The sequence below is a fragment of the Myodes glareolus genome, chromosome 11 (genome assembly GCF_982192425.1).
Source record: "Myodes glareolus chromosome 11, mMyoGla1.1, whole genome shotgun sequence".
NCBI classification, from domain to species: Eukaryota; Metazoa; Chordata; class Mammalia; order Rodentia; family Cricetidae; genus Myodes; species Myodes glareolus.
Window position 1 is genome coordinate 24,382,735 of NC_142036.1, and position 14,126 is coordinate 24,396,860.

At 37.5% G+C, this 14,126-nt stretch overlaps 1 protein-coding gene across 2 annotated transcripts in view; it reads left to right on the forward strand.

Annotated features, from left to right (window-relative positions):
• Btbd7 (BTB domain containing 7) overlaps positions 1-14,126 on the forward strand; it is an 86,428-nt gene that overhangs the window by 18,636 nt on the left and 53,666 nt on the right. For both annotated transcript variants that reach the window (XM_087911559.1, XM_087911560.1), the window contains exons 2-3: positions 9,233-9,420; positions 10,805-11,884. In XM_087911559.1, coding sequence (XP_087767685.1) covers positions 9,339-9,420; positions 10,805-11,884 — 1,162 coding nt within the window. In that variant the 5' untranslated portion in view covers positions 9,233-9,338. The remainder of the gene's footprint in view (positions 1-9,232; positions 9,421-10,804; positions 11,885-14,126) is intronic.

Consider the following 14,126-nt stretch of genomic DNA (forward strand, 5'->3'; position numbering starts at 1 on the left):
ATAATAGTTTTCAAGGTTAAGATTTAATAAATTTTAATTTTTATAAATCAAGTAACTATTTAAAATTTATTCCTAGTAATGTAATTGTATATCTTTTTTAAAGATTGTTTTGAAGTCCCCCTCTTTTTGAGCTAGGGTTTCATTGTACTCCTGGCTGGTCTGAAACTCCTGGTTCTCCTGTATCTACCTCCCAAAGGCTAAGATTACAGCCATGTCCCAGTATGCTCTGCTGGTTTGAATTTTTCTAACCCTATTAAGAATCATCTGGGGCTTGGGAAATGACTTCATGGGTAAAGTGCTTTCTGCATTAGTGTGAGGACCTGAGCTTAGATCCCAAGCTAGGTATACTGGCAGGCATCTTGAGGAAAACAGACAGATGGTACCTGGTGGCTTTCTAGCCAACCAGTCCAGCAAAAATGCCAAGCTCAAAGTTCAGTGAAAGATCATGATATAGAGGGGGCTGAAAAGATGACTCAGTAGTTAAGTGCACTGTCTGTCTACTTATCCAGAGGATCAGGTTTAATTCCAAGCACCTATCCATATGGCAGCTAACAACTGCCTATAACTTCAGTTCCAGAGGATCTGACACCCTCTCTGGTCTCCATGGTTGGTTTTTTAAGACAGGATTTCTCTGTGTAGCTTTGGCTGTCCTGGAACTACCTTTTTAGACCAGGTGAACTCACAGAGATCCACCTGCTTCTGCCTTCCAAGTGCTGGGATTAAAGGTGTGCACCATCACTGCCAGCTCATAATTTTTTTAAAAAATTTAAAAATGATTTCTAAAACTTCACTAGCGTCCATTTCCTATATTTTCATGACTTTTGTCACTGGGTAGCCTGGGCTGTCCTCAAATTCTTGCCTAAGTGACTCTCTGAAAAAAATTTTTTAAAGTAATCTTAGCCCAGTGTGGTGACTTACATCTTTAATCCCAGTACTAGGGAGGCAAAGGCAAGTCAGTCTCTGTGAGTTGGAGGCCAACCTGGTTTACATAGCAGGTTCCAGGATAGCCAAGGCTACACAGTTAGACCCTATCTCAAAAAACAATAATAATAATTTTAAGAGATAACAAATTGCAGACCATGCACATTATACCATATAATTAGTTTGAGAAATATTTCATAACTAGAAAAATCAAGAACGCTAAGAATATGTAATTTCCTTTTAGGATGAGAAGTCAGCCAGAAATTCATATACCACCCACTCCCCCAAATTAAAATAAGTTTCTTCCGTGAAGCCAAAATTCTAAGAACCAGATTCACCTCATATCTCTGCATTCATTTCCCTTATCCTCTAGTTTGAAAAATATCTTAACAGTTATACTTACAAGAATGCTGAATAGATAAGTGGGATGTGTGTACATTTGTGTTTTTTTAAAAATGCCTTTTTTTTTTTCTTGGACACAGGGTCTCTCTTTGTAGCCCTGGTTGTCCTAGAGCTCTCTATATTCCAGGCTGGCCTCTAGCTCACAAAAATCCTCCTGCCTCTACCTCCTGAGTGCTGGGATTAAAGGCGTGTACCACCACCACCCAACAAAAATGTTTTTTTTTTAATAGAGTAAGAAAAGTATTACCAGGGAACCGACATCTGTTTTGAATTAGAATAGATTATATTTTTAAAAACTCATATGATCTTAATAAGGTTCTCTTAAATCTGGGTGTGATAGCACATTAATGTTATTCTAGCACTTTAGGAGTTGAAAACACAGGGAATCCTTGAGCTCAAGGGATTTGAGACCAGCCTGAGAAACAGCGAAAACCTGTCTCAAAGCAGGGAGGAGGTCGATACCTTTAACATGCTTGAATAAAAATGTTTTCAGGCTACTTTTTTGTTCAATGGAAAGTGGACAAGGGAAACACCTACCTTTTCACTCCTCCTTCCCTCTGTCCCTCTCTTTTTCTTTGAGGCAGGGTCTCATGTAGACTAGACTGGCCTTGAAGCCATTCTGTTGTCAAGAATGGTCTTGAACACCTAGTCCTCTTGTCTCTACCACCCAGGTGCAGAAATTTCAGGCATGTACCACCACAGTTAGTTTTTGCAGCGTGGGAGTTGAACCCAGCCCTTCATGCATGCTAGACAAGGACTCTATGTACCAACTAACTGAGCTACATCCCCATCTTTCTTTTCCTCCTTTTCTTGATTACTCTTATATATGAGTTTGAGCAATTTAACAAGTGCACACTGTCTTACAATTTGTAATCCCAGAATGTTAACACCATTTTGAGACAGGAAGACAAATATTGACGCAACCTGGAGTTTGTTTGTTTGAAACAGGGTTTCTCTATGTAGCCCTTGCTGTACTGGAACTCAACTCTGTAGACCAAACTGGCTTCTACCTCTGAAGTATGGATTACCACACCTGGCAATACTGCTTTCTTTTAAAAAAAAAAAAAGTAAAGGAAAAGTGAATTTAATATATATATCTGGCTTTGAAAGAATCATCAGTGTTCTGAGCTTTAAACTGGGTATAAACATTAAATGCTTATTTTGTTGTTAGAATTAAGATTGAAACCAAGTTTAATATGTAATCACTCAATAGTTTAATTCTGTATGTTTAATTGTCAAAACTGGAGAGAAAGCTGGACATGGAGATATATACCTATAATTCCAGCACTCAGGAGACAGAGACAGGCAGACAGTGGCAAGTTGAATGCCAGTCAGAGTTACTCAGTGAGAAAAATAAACAAGGGTGAGAGGTGGCTCAGCCAGATCCACAGCATCCACATAAAAAGCTTGGTGCCTGCAAATACATCTCTGGGGAGGTAGAGACAGGAAAATCACTGGGGATCACTCACCAGCCAACTATTCTCATTGAGCAGGTGAACTCCAGGTTCATTGAGAGGCCCTGCATAAAAAATTGAGAGCCAGGCATAATGGCTCATGCCTTTAGTACCAGCACTAGGGAGACAGAGGCAGGTGGATCCCTGATGTTGGATATCTCTCTATATGCTGTGAATATGTTTTATTATCATTGATTAATAAAGAAGTTGATTTGGCCAGTAGCCAGACAGAATAGAGCCAGGCAGGAAATCCAAGCAGAGATACAGGGTAAAAAAGGACAGAGTGAGGAAGATGCTAATAGCTGCCATAGAAGCAAGATGTGAGATCATTCCTTCATTTAGTCTTTTCTCTTTCTTTCTTTTTGATTTTTCAAGACAGGGTTTCTCTGTAGCCCTAGCTGGCTTCAAAATCAGAAATCTGCCTGCCTCTGCCTCCTGAGTGCTAGAATTAAAGATGTGCACCACGACTGACTGGCTATTCCTTCATTTAAGTCAACATTAAATCCTTCTCATGTAGGAAAGTAGCTGAAACTTATGAGGAATTAAGTTGAAAAACAACTGAATGAAATAAGTTTTTAAAAGACATACTGGCAGGTAATCACAATGACTTAGTTTTTGCAGTCCCAAAATTGTTTCTTGGGGACCATATTCCTTGTCTATAGTCTTAAGCCTTTTAGAAAAACATTTTCAGGAAAAGAAAGGATTCATTGTCTGATGCACAAACAGCATCAAATGTGACTGCTAGATGTTTCAAATATATAAGTGAGCTTTAGTTTTAAAAGTACAGCTTCCTCAAGTATTAAACATAGAATTATTATTTGATCCAGCAATCCTACCTGTGAGAATCTACTCCAAAAAAGGTTACAGTAGGCTATCTATGCTACTGTGCGCACAGCAACACTCTTCACAATAGCCAAGGGGAAAAGCAACTCAAGTGTTCAGTGATGACTGAATGTGATATATACCTAAAATATGTAAGGAAAAGTCTTGTGATAGAGCTAAATGCTCATCTCATATGACTGAGGACTTGAGCTCAATCCTCAGAAATTCATGTTTTTTCTTTTTTGTTTTTTCGAGAAAGGGTCACATTATGTAGCCTTGGATGACATGAAACTTACTATGTAAACCAGGCTGACCTTGAGCTCACATATATTTACCTCTCAAGTGCTGAGATAAAAGTGTGTGCCACCACTTGGCTGCACTAAGCTTTTTCAATTAAGTTTTAAAAAGGAAATTCTGACCCACGCTAAAGCATTAAAATGAAAGCATTGTGGTAAGTGAAATAAATCCATCACAAAAGGTCAAATAGGGCATGATTACATTTGTATGATGTATACTCAAATTCAAAGACAGGAACTAGAATGGTGGTTGTCAGGAATTGTGGAGTTAGGGTTTAATGAGCAGTTTTTCATTTGTGGAAAATGAGAGTGCTTTAGAGACGGATAGTGGTAATGTTTGTACAACTGTGAGAGTTATTTAATGTCATCAACTGTATACTTAATACTGGTTAGAATAGTAATTATGTATTTTATGTCACATAGAAAATGAAACATTAATAGAGAAAAGCAATGACAGATTTGTTATTTTTTAAAAAACATTCTCTCCGACTTAAAATTTCTTTTCATGATTGTAGTGGGATTATTACACAACAGAATAGGAATGTAGGATTTTCAAAAAGCTTTTTCATGCATTAAAGCATTTACTTTTCAAAACAAGTTCTCCATGTAGACAGAACAGGTACTATTTTTTTTTTATTCTCTGAATGAACATGTTAAGGTGGAGGTTAAACTGATACTCTAGTTTTGATTTTGTTGCTATGATATATCCTGAGAAAAGCATCTTTCAAGGGAGAAAGGGTCTAATTTGGCTTACTATTCCGGGTTATAGTCCATTGTTGTTGGGGAATCAAGGCAGGAACTTGAAGCAGCTGCTTACATTCACAGTCAAAACCAGAAAGGGAATGAATGCATGAATGCTTACTGCTCAGCTTGTTTCCTTTGCTCTTATACAATACAGAACCCAAATCCCGGAAATGGTAAACTGCCCACTTTTAGGCTAGGTATTCCCACAAGATAGTATCTCACAGACATGCCCATCGGGCAATTTGATCTAGACAGTCCTGTTGTGGTCTACAGGATTGTGCAGTGAGATTTCAGCTGACAAATCAGGTGAACCCACCAGAAAAAGCATTGCGAAGAAGGTTTGCCAAGACGAAAGACGCTAGGAATATTGCCTTTTGAACAGTGACTGTTCTTGCTGTAAATCCCTTGCGAAGCCATAGCACTCTCCCTTAAGTGAGACTCATCTCAAGAGCTTTAGAAGTGCATTAATCAATTATTGGGCACAATTTTATCCATGCACTGGTATATTGGGTGACTTTTCCCCAATGCTATGGAACCCTGGTGAGAAAGTTGGTCATACAGTTAAAAATCTTTTGTTCCCACAGTCAAATCTCTGCTCCATTTCCTGAGATAAACTTAGAAGCCAGCTCCTCACAATTATCTTTATATATTCAGGATATTTGGCCAGGAGAAGAGTCTGGTCTTCCAAACAGATCACATTTGGGACTTTCAAAGATAGGCACTAGGAGGAGGTTATGGCATGTCTGAGCTTGTTGATTCCTAGTCCTCACAGACTGGGAGTCTCAAATTCACCCGCAGTCGATTTGGGAAAGTGCAACCTCAGTTAAGCACCCCTACCTCAACCTGAGGTTAATGAACTGATCTTGGTGTGTTTGTGTGGGTGGGTGCATACTGTGTATGAGGTGGTGTACATATGTGTATATGGAGATTAGAAGACAATCTCAGGTATCATGCCTTAGTGCCTTCCACCTTTTATTTGAAACAAGATTTTTCATAGGCCCAGCACTTCACTGAGAAGGCTAGGACGGCTGGCCAGTGAGTTCTAGATATCCACCTGTTTCTGCCTTCTATCTCACCATCCTTGGGACAAAAAGGGCAAACCATCACATCCAGCTTTTTATGTGGGGTCTAGGGATCAAAATCTCAGGTTCACAAGCTTACAAGGCAAGCAGTTTACCCACTAAGCTATCGCCCCAACCATAAATGGACAGGTCACAATGGTGAAGTTTCCCAATTGTGGATTAACACATCATAAATAACACATCTCTTAGCATTCAGACACAGTCCCTCTTTGCAGGGGATATTTTTGCATTTCTGTAGAAAGAATATACACAAAAGGGGGAGAGCTTAGTTCCATCAGTAAATTTCAAAATTAATTAAATTGCAGCAATTTCATATCAATTCTACCAGAATCTTCCCCCCCCTCCAGTCTTGAACCTCAAATCTCCTTCAAGTGCTTCTCCTTCTGTGTCTCCATTCCCTTCACGTAATTTTCTGATGTTTATTAATATAAAGTTTCTCTGGCTTCTTTCACAATGAACTGACATTATCTAGAGATGTGGTCAGATTCAGTATCATTCTTGTATTTGTGTTTATGTGTGTGAAAGTGAATGTGGACATAGGGACATATAAGACAGACAGCCTTGGTGTTGGTCTTCCCTTCCACTTTATTTAAGACAAGGTCTTTTGTTTTGTTTTGCTGTATAAACCAGGTTAGCTGCCTGACAAGCTTCCATCATGTATTCTCTTGTCTCCACCTCCCACTTCCCAGTAGGGGCATATTGAAATTAAAAATGCTTATGTCACCAGGATCTGAACTCAAGTCATTATGCTTGTGTGGGCAAGTTCTTTACCCACTGAGTCATCTCCTCAGCACTCAATATTACTACTGTTTGAACATATGTATTTATTTAGCCAAGACTGCCTCACATTTGACATATAATTGTTATAGCTTTTGTCAACTTGACATACATCTTCACATATTTGGAAATAGGGAATCTTAACTGAGAAATTACCTTCATCAGATGGGTCTGTGGTCATGGAATTTATATTATAGTGCATTGGACAATTAGAAAAGAAGTGTATGATAATATTTCAATTGAAGAATGAAGAAAAATAAATTGAAAAGAAGGGATAGGGTATGATAGGATAGAGTATTATTTTATAGGCACTAATAAATTAGCTTTCTGAGAAAGTGGTATTTTAGCAAAAACTTGAATAAGAGTACAGACCATATGAAAACTGTGTGGGAAAGTGTCCCAGGCAAAGGGGATATGGTAAGACTAGTAAGTGCTCTTTTGGGAGACATGTTGGTAATCAAACAGCTATCTCAACAAGTCTCCCATATGAAGAGGGCAGTAGAAAAAAAATAAACCATGAAAAACTGAAGATGGGTAGTGAGGTGCAAGATGCTACAAGGTATGTTGTTTTGCTGGGTGTTATTTCTTGGCATATGGACATATGTAGTACACCCAAAGGCATATTCTGTTTAGAAAAGGCAGCAGTGAGACAACTAATCAAGAGAATCTAGGTTTACAAATGTCATCTCTGAAAACATTATCTGATTTTACCCTGTTGGCTGTAGAAGATATTTCCAAGGCTTGCCTGGAAAGCAAACAACCCCTGAACTATATTAGAATTCTAATTAATTCTCATTTCCAGAATCTAAAGGCAGCAAAATAGATTAAGAAATAAGTAGTATGATACAATGTATGTCTATTTGATTATTTGAGAGACAGGGTTTCTGTATGTTCTCTAGCCTGGTCTCAATTTCTATGCTTAAGGGATCCTCCTGTCTCAGCTTCTTACCTCCAGTATCTGGAACTGCTGGTATCCACGATGGAACCCAGCAGTGTTAGTGTCTTGAACAAAGCAAGTAAGATTCTCAGATGAAAATAATTCATGTGTGTGTTAAAAGCACTTCCACTGACATTTGTGTCTGGAAGCAAGTCTCATTTTTCTTGTATTTTAGAATAGTTCATGCCTTTGGCATGCTTTGTGTTGTGTCAGTGAAGTTTGTTCAGTTGTCAGTAGAAGGTAAAAATCAAAACAAACAAAATATAGCCAACATGGAACTTGAGAAATGAGTAAGGAAAATAAGAATCAGCTTCAGCTCATGAGCAGTACCATGTCATTGCACTCCTAGTAACCCTGGCCTACAGTTTTCACATTCTTCTTTACACCATATTTTGAAGTTTTTGGTTTTCCCATGTATTTTGGTAGACTTGATGTTGCATGATGTTTTCATTTTAAATATAATTTCTCAGTATATATTATTTCCTTGGCTGGTCTGGAGCTCACTATGTGGACCAGGCTGGCCTCCAACTCATAAGGACCTACCTGCCTCAGCCTCCCAAGAAGTGGGATTCAAGGTGTGTACCACCACACCTAGCTTTAAACCTAAATCTTTAATGAGTAAAAAGACTGAAATTTGACCTATAAAAAAGTAGTACAACTTTGATTCATAGGACCCAATTTCAGTTCAAAGTATGGTTAAAAATGGCTAGTAGGTGGGGTTGGAGAAATGATGGCTTAATAGTTAAGAACATGCACAATCCTTCCAGTAGAACTGAGTTTGAATCCTATCACCCATGTTAGGCAGCTAATAACCTCTTGTAACTCTGGCTCTTGAGGGGGATCCAATTCCTTTGGCCTCTGCAGGCACCTGGGGTCATATACACACACATACACAATGAAATAATAAAAATAATTTTTAAGTCACTTGTAGAATCTTTAAGCTTCTGTAAAGTTTAATCTGAAAACTAAGATTTCTTAGACTTACTGATTTTTTTAAAAAAATAACAATATAAACTTTATTTTATTTTTCCTTGTTTTAATTGTGGTATTAGAGGTCCAACTGAGAACTTTGTGCACATAGACAAGTACTCCACCACTAAACTACTAAAAACAGAATGTCACCAAGTATAAAATTTTAGAAAATATTTGATTATTCATGTGCATATATAAGGGTATCATTTGACTAGAATTACTTCTGCTTTACCTAGTATCTGTATCTAGCTAGAAAATTCCAGCCTTACACTGAACACTGTAATTAGATTTCTTTATGTATATGGAAATGTTTGTCTGTGTGTGTATGAACGTGTTCATAAAAGATCAGTTAAAAACAATTGCCAGGTGGTGGCGTACACTTTTAAACTCAGGACTCGGGAGACAGAGGCAAGTGGATCTCTGAGTTCGAGGCCAAGCCTGGTCTACAGAACGAATTCCAGGACAGCCAAGTCTATGCAGAGAAACTCTGTCTCATGAATAAATAAATAATATAAAAAAGCATATGTGAACTTCTTAGTATATTATTTACAAAAATGCAGTTTGAGGTAACTTTTTTAATAATTTATTTTTATGTGCAATGTTGTTTTACCTGCGTGTATGTCTGTGAGAGGGTGTTGGACCCTAGAGTTACAGACAATTGTAAACTGCCATGTGGGTGCTAGGAATTGAACCCGGGCTCTCTGGAAGAGCAGGCAGTGCTCCTAACTGCTGAGCCATCTCTCTAGCCCGAGGTTGCTTTTTTTTTTAATTGTTGGTTTAAGATATATTTAAAACAATAAATAATTTATCTTTGTTTCCATCAAGAAATGGATGAAAAGAGGCTGCTGGATCCAGGGTTGAAGGTTCGTAAAGGCCTCTGGGATTACACTCTGAAGAACCAGCAGATGGAATGCCGGAGTGACTGAAGAAAATGGGTGCTAATGCATCTAACTATCCTCATTCATGCTCCCCACGGGTAGGGGGAAATTCACAGGCCCAGCAGACTTTCATAGGTAACTTTGCATTTTTAAATTTTATTTTCTGTTGTGACTGTAAATAGAATTGTGTTAACAGTTATATTTGTAGATAAAAAGAGTGCTGAGAGGTAGAAAAATTATTATAGGTAATAATTCTGCAATATCTAGGTTCCCTGCCCTCACCCCAATGTTAATTGTGCTTGTTATAAATGCAGCCTTAGAGAAAAATATTTTATAATTATAGACAATATTCTTAATTTGTAAACTGCTTCTCATTTTCAAAAAATCCATTAGTTAAGCCTTAGTCCTTGATTGCCAGAAAACCAAAGACATTTTTTTAAAATTCAGGCAAAATTTTGTTTTTGTTTGTTGTTTCTTTCTTTCCTTCGTTCCTCCTTCCTTTTTATTAAAAATTGTTACAGAACACTTTAATTTGGTGGGGGTATTTATGGCACAGAGTCAGAGGATAATTTGTGAGAGTCAGTTCTTTCCTAATCCCCATGTGGGTACCAGGAATCAAATTCAGAACATCGGGTGTAGTGACACGTGACTGAGCCATCTTTCTGGCCCTCTTAAAATAGATTTATTTCTTATTTTATTTTGTGTGTATGTACGTGTGTGTGGTGTGTGCATGCGTGTGGAAGTTTATTTGCATGTGTGTACATGGGGAGGGCAGACATTGACATTAGATGTTTTCTCAACCACATCCCACCTCTTTTGACTTTTAAGATTTATTTATTTTATTTTGTGTGTATGTGTTTGTCCCTGAATATATGTTTGTGTGACAAGTGCCTACAGAATTCACAAAAGGATTTTGAATCCTGTGGAACCGAAATTGCAGGTGGTCATGAGCTGCCTGTTTGGGAGGTTGTGAACCCAGCCCAGGACCTCTATAAGAACAGCAATTCTTTAACCACTGAGCCATATCTCTAGTCCTCTACCTACAGATGGGTCTGTCATTGAACCTGGAAGCTCATGTTTTAGCTACACTAGTTGGCCTTTGGTCCCCTAGGATCTGCTTGTCTCCAGCTTCACAACACTGTACATTGTGTATCATTGTGTCCAGCTTTTATGTGTCTGATAGGTCCTCAAAGTCCAATAAACCATCTTTCCTGCTCCCCTCCCCAGTCGTGCATACGTGCACGCCGACACACACACATACACACACTCTGCAGCCTAAGCTGTTAGAATAGTCTTGACCTTCAGCCTCAGCCTCTAAAGTGTTGGGATTACAAGTATACACCACGTGGTGCCTGGCCCTCTTTCTTAATATGAAACTGAGTTATTTGCATTCATAAAAAGCAATGTTCAGTTTTATTTGAGTTGTATCATAATGTGTTTGTAAAAGTTTTAGGCATGAAATATGTTAATGTGAAAAATGAATGTTAAGAAGTTATGATTTACTTAATTTTCTTCTTAGGAACATCATCCTATTCTCAGCAAGGCTATGGTTGTGAATCAAAGTTGTATAGCCTTGACCATGGCCACGAGAAACCACAAGACAAAAAAAAGAGAACCTCTGGCCTTGCTACCCTCAAAAAGAAATTTATTAAACGCCGAAAATCAAATAGGTCAGCTGATCACGCCAAGCAGATGCGAGAACTCCTCTCTGGGTGGGATGTGAGGGATGTCAATGCACTAGTAGAAGAATATGAGGGAACTTCAGCCTTAAAGGAGCTTTCTCTACAAGCCAGTTTGGCCAGACCGGAAGCCCGGACACTGCAGAAGGATATGGCTGACCTTTATGAGTATAAGTACTGTACTGACGTGGACTTAATATTTCAAGAAACTTGTTTTCCTGTTCATCGTGCTATTTTGGCAGCAAGGTGTCCATTTTTTAAAACACTGCTTTCTTCTTCGCCTGAGTATGGGGCAGAGATAATAATGGACATCAGTACAGCTGGTATTGACATGCCCATGTTTTCTGCCTTGTTACACTACCTTTATACGGGAGAATTTGGAATGGAGGACTCAAGGTTTCAGAATGTCGATATCCTTGTTCAGCTTAGTGAAGAATTTGGAACACCAAATTCCCTTGATGTAGATATGCGTGGACTCTTTGATTACATGTGTTATTATGATGTCGTCCTTAGTTTTTCTTCAGATTCTGAACTAGTCGAAGCTTTTGGTGGAAATCAGAACTGTTTAGATGAAGAGCTCAAAGCCCACAAGGCTGTTATTTCTGCACGATCCCCATTTTTCCGAAATTTATTACAAAGGAGGATACGGACTGGTGAAGAAATCACAGACCGAACTTTGAGAACTCCCACAAGAATTATATTAGATGAGTCCATTATACCAAAAAAATATGCAAAAGTGATATTACACTGTATGTATACCGACGTGGTGGACCTCTCTGTTTTGCACTGTAGTCCTTCTGTGGGGAGTCTCAGTGAAGTTCAGGCTCTCGTTGCAGGAAAGCCAAACATGACCAGGGCAGAAGAAGCCATGGAACTTTACCACATAGCATTGTTCTTGGAATTTAACATGCTTGCACAAGGTATGAAATTCTGGCTTTAAATTTTTATTTCTAAAATTATATATTTGTCTATCAAATTAAAATCACAACTACTTTAATTCTATATCAGTGTCTAGAATATACAGGGTTAATTTTTTTTCTCAGTCTGTAATTCGGAATGCTGAGACAACTTCAGGGTCAGTATTAATGTAGCTTTTCAAGTATTTTTACTAATACTTGATTAAGATCAAGTATTCAGTACTAATGATAAAGAACATTGGTGAGACTGCAGCCTTGTTCTTGCCTAATATAAGATAATGGGTATGGGACTATGTGATTAGCCACCTATGCTGTCTCTGCTCTAACTTTGAACCTCTCTATTTCCCCAGATCTCGTTTAGATTCCTATATTTATATTTAACACTTCATAGATTCTTAACTTGCTTAGAATAAATTCATTATAAAAATAAAAGGTAGAACACATTTAAATTTATTTTAATTAAGTCTCTGACTTACATTTTAAAATAGTTTGTATCTTACTTTCAGGTTTGACTTGTACATCAGGCATTAGCCTGTAAAGCAGTTAGTGCAAGACCCACATGCCTTTCTCATTTGTTTTAAACAAAACAAACTGTCTATCTGGATAGCATATCATTTCTGTGTTCTAAGCAAATGAATATATGAATATTGTGTTTGAGAAGTATATCTTTTAGTAAATGTTAAAATCTTAACATTTCAGAGCTAGAAAGAGACATTTCCTACACAGAGGGAGTAAATACTTAGCTTTCTGTGGCCATAAATTAAAATGAAACAATTTATATGACCCAGTATTACTTGAGAAGTTTAATTTTGCTAGTGCAGTAAGGCTTAGCATGGTTTTCTACCTTGAAAAATACATGGCCAGATCAGCTAATTAATAGGACTTTGAGAAATATTTTTTAAACCCTAGTAGATGATGACGTTAGTAATAAGATGAGAATCGGGCATTGATAAGAGAATAAAGGATACAATTTCTTTTACATAGTCTTTTAAAATTTTTATTATTGTCTTTCAGTAACAGACTTGTTTTTGTCACAGCAAGAATGTCATTAAACTGCTTTTATTAGTTTAAAATAATAATCATTATATTAATAGCTAACTATTTAGAGATGCCAGTTTATAGGGACAGTATCAGAAATGACCTAGCAGCTTGACCTACCATTCCTTTATTCTATAAAGCCAAATTTGTGAGAAAATGCTTCTACAGAAATTGTGAAGTTTGCCACAGCGTCAAAAAGGTATGACAAGTCTTTCTTTTCTCAAACTGTGTGTCTTCTATATTTACCTGTTTTTAAAAGTGAGAGTGCATACCTTAAGGTAGTAATATTTTAGTTTTTAATGAAATTGCAAGCTAGCTCTTAGGTCTTTGGTGGTACTTGATTACCTGTCCTAGAGTGCTTTTATTTTCTTTGGTGAGTTAAATTTTTTCTGTCATTTACGTAGAAATTGCATTTTATACAGTGCACTTAAAGATCTGATTGTCCCTTCTTTATCTCAAATCTGGCTGAACAAGTAGAGCTCTTGTCTCTTCCCATTCAACATTTGCCGGCACGGTTTTCACTTTAGCTTCTTGTGCTTTATGTGGGCCATGCCTTTTCCTCATACCCAGGATAAATTCTTACTAAGTCTTTTATGCCTTACCTCATTTCCATGAGGAGGACCAAGGAATTCATGTGATAAAGCTTAAAGCTCAAGTCTGGAGCCAATGGACTAGCTTTGAATCCTCCTCTACAGTGTCTTAACATGCTTCACCATAAACGAGTCATATAGCTCTTAATTCTCTGTCATACTGATTTGCAAAAAGAATAGTAACCTATAAAGTATGATTCTGAAGATTAAGGAAACCATGTATGTTAATTGATATGAACAGTATTTGATATGTAATAAGCATTCAATAAATGTCAGCTACTAATCTTTGTGACGGGTGCATCTTCATTGCCACAGTCATCTTTTTCTTCTCTCTTTCTGCCCTCCGCTAAGGCTAACACTTAAGTGCTAAGCTTCATTCCCAGATACTCAGTCTTTTCTAAAAATAATTTTATTATTTAAGTTCAATACTCAGTATATTTTGTAGATTCTTTTTAGACAATTACTGGCTTTAAGATTGTGTTATAATTTTAAGTTGGTTTCTACCTCTTTCCATTGTGCTTAAGATCAGTCTATTTGTCACTTGCCCGTTAGCTTTTCCCAACAGGAGTTTTACATACCAGCGATACCTGTGCTCAGACATCTATTGTATGTGATAA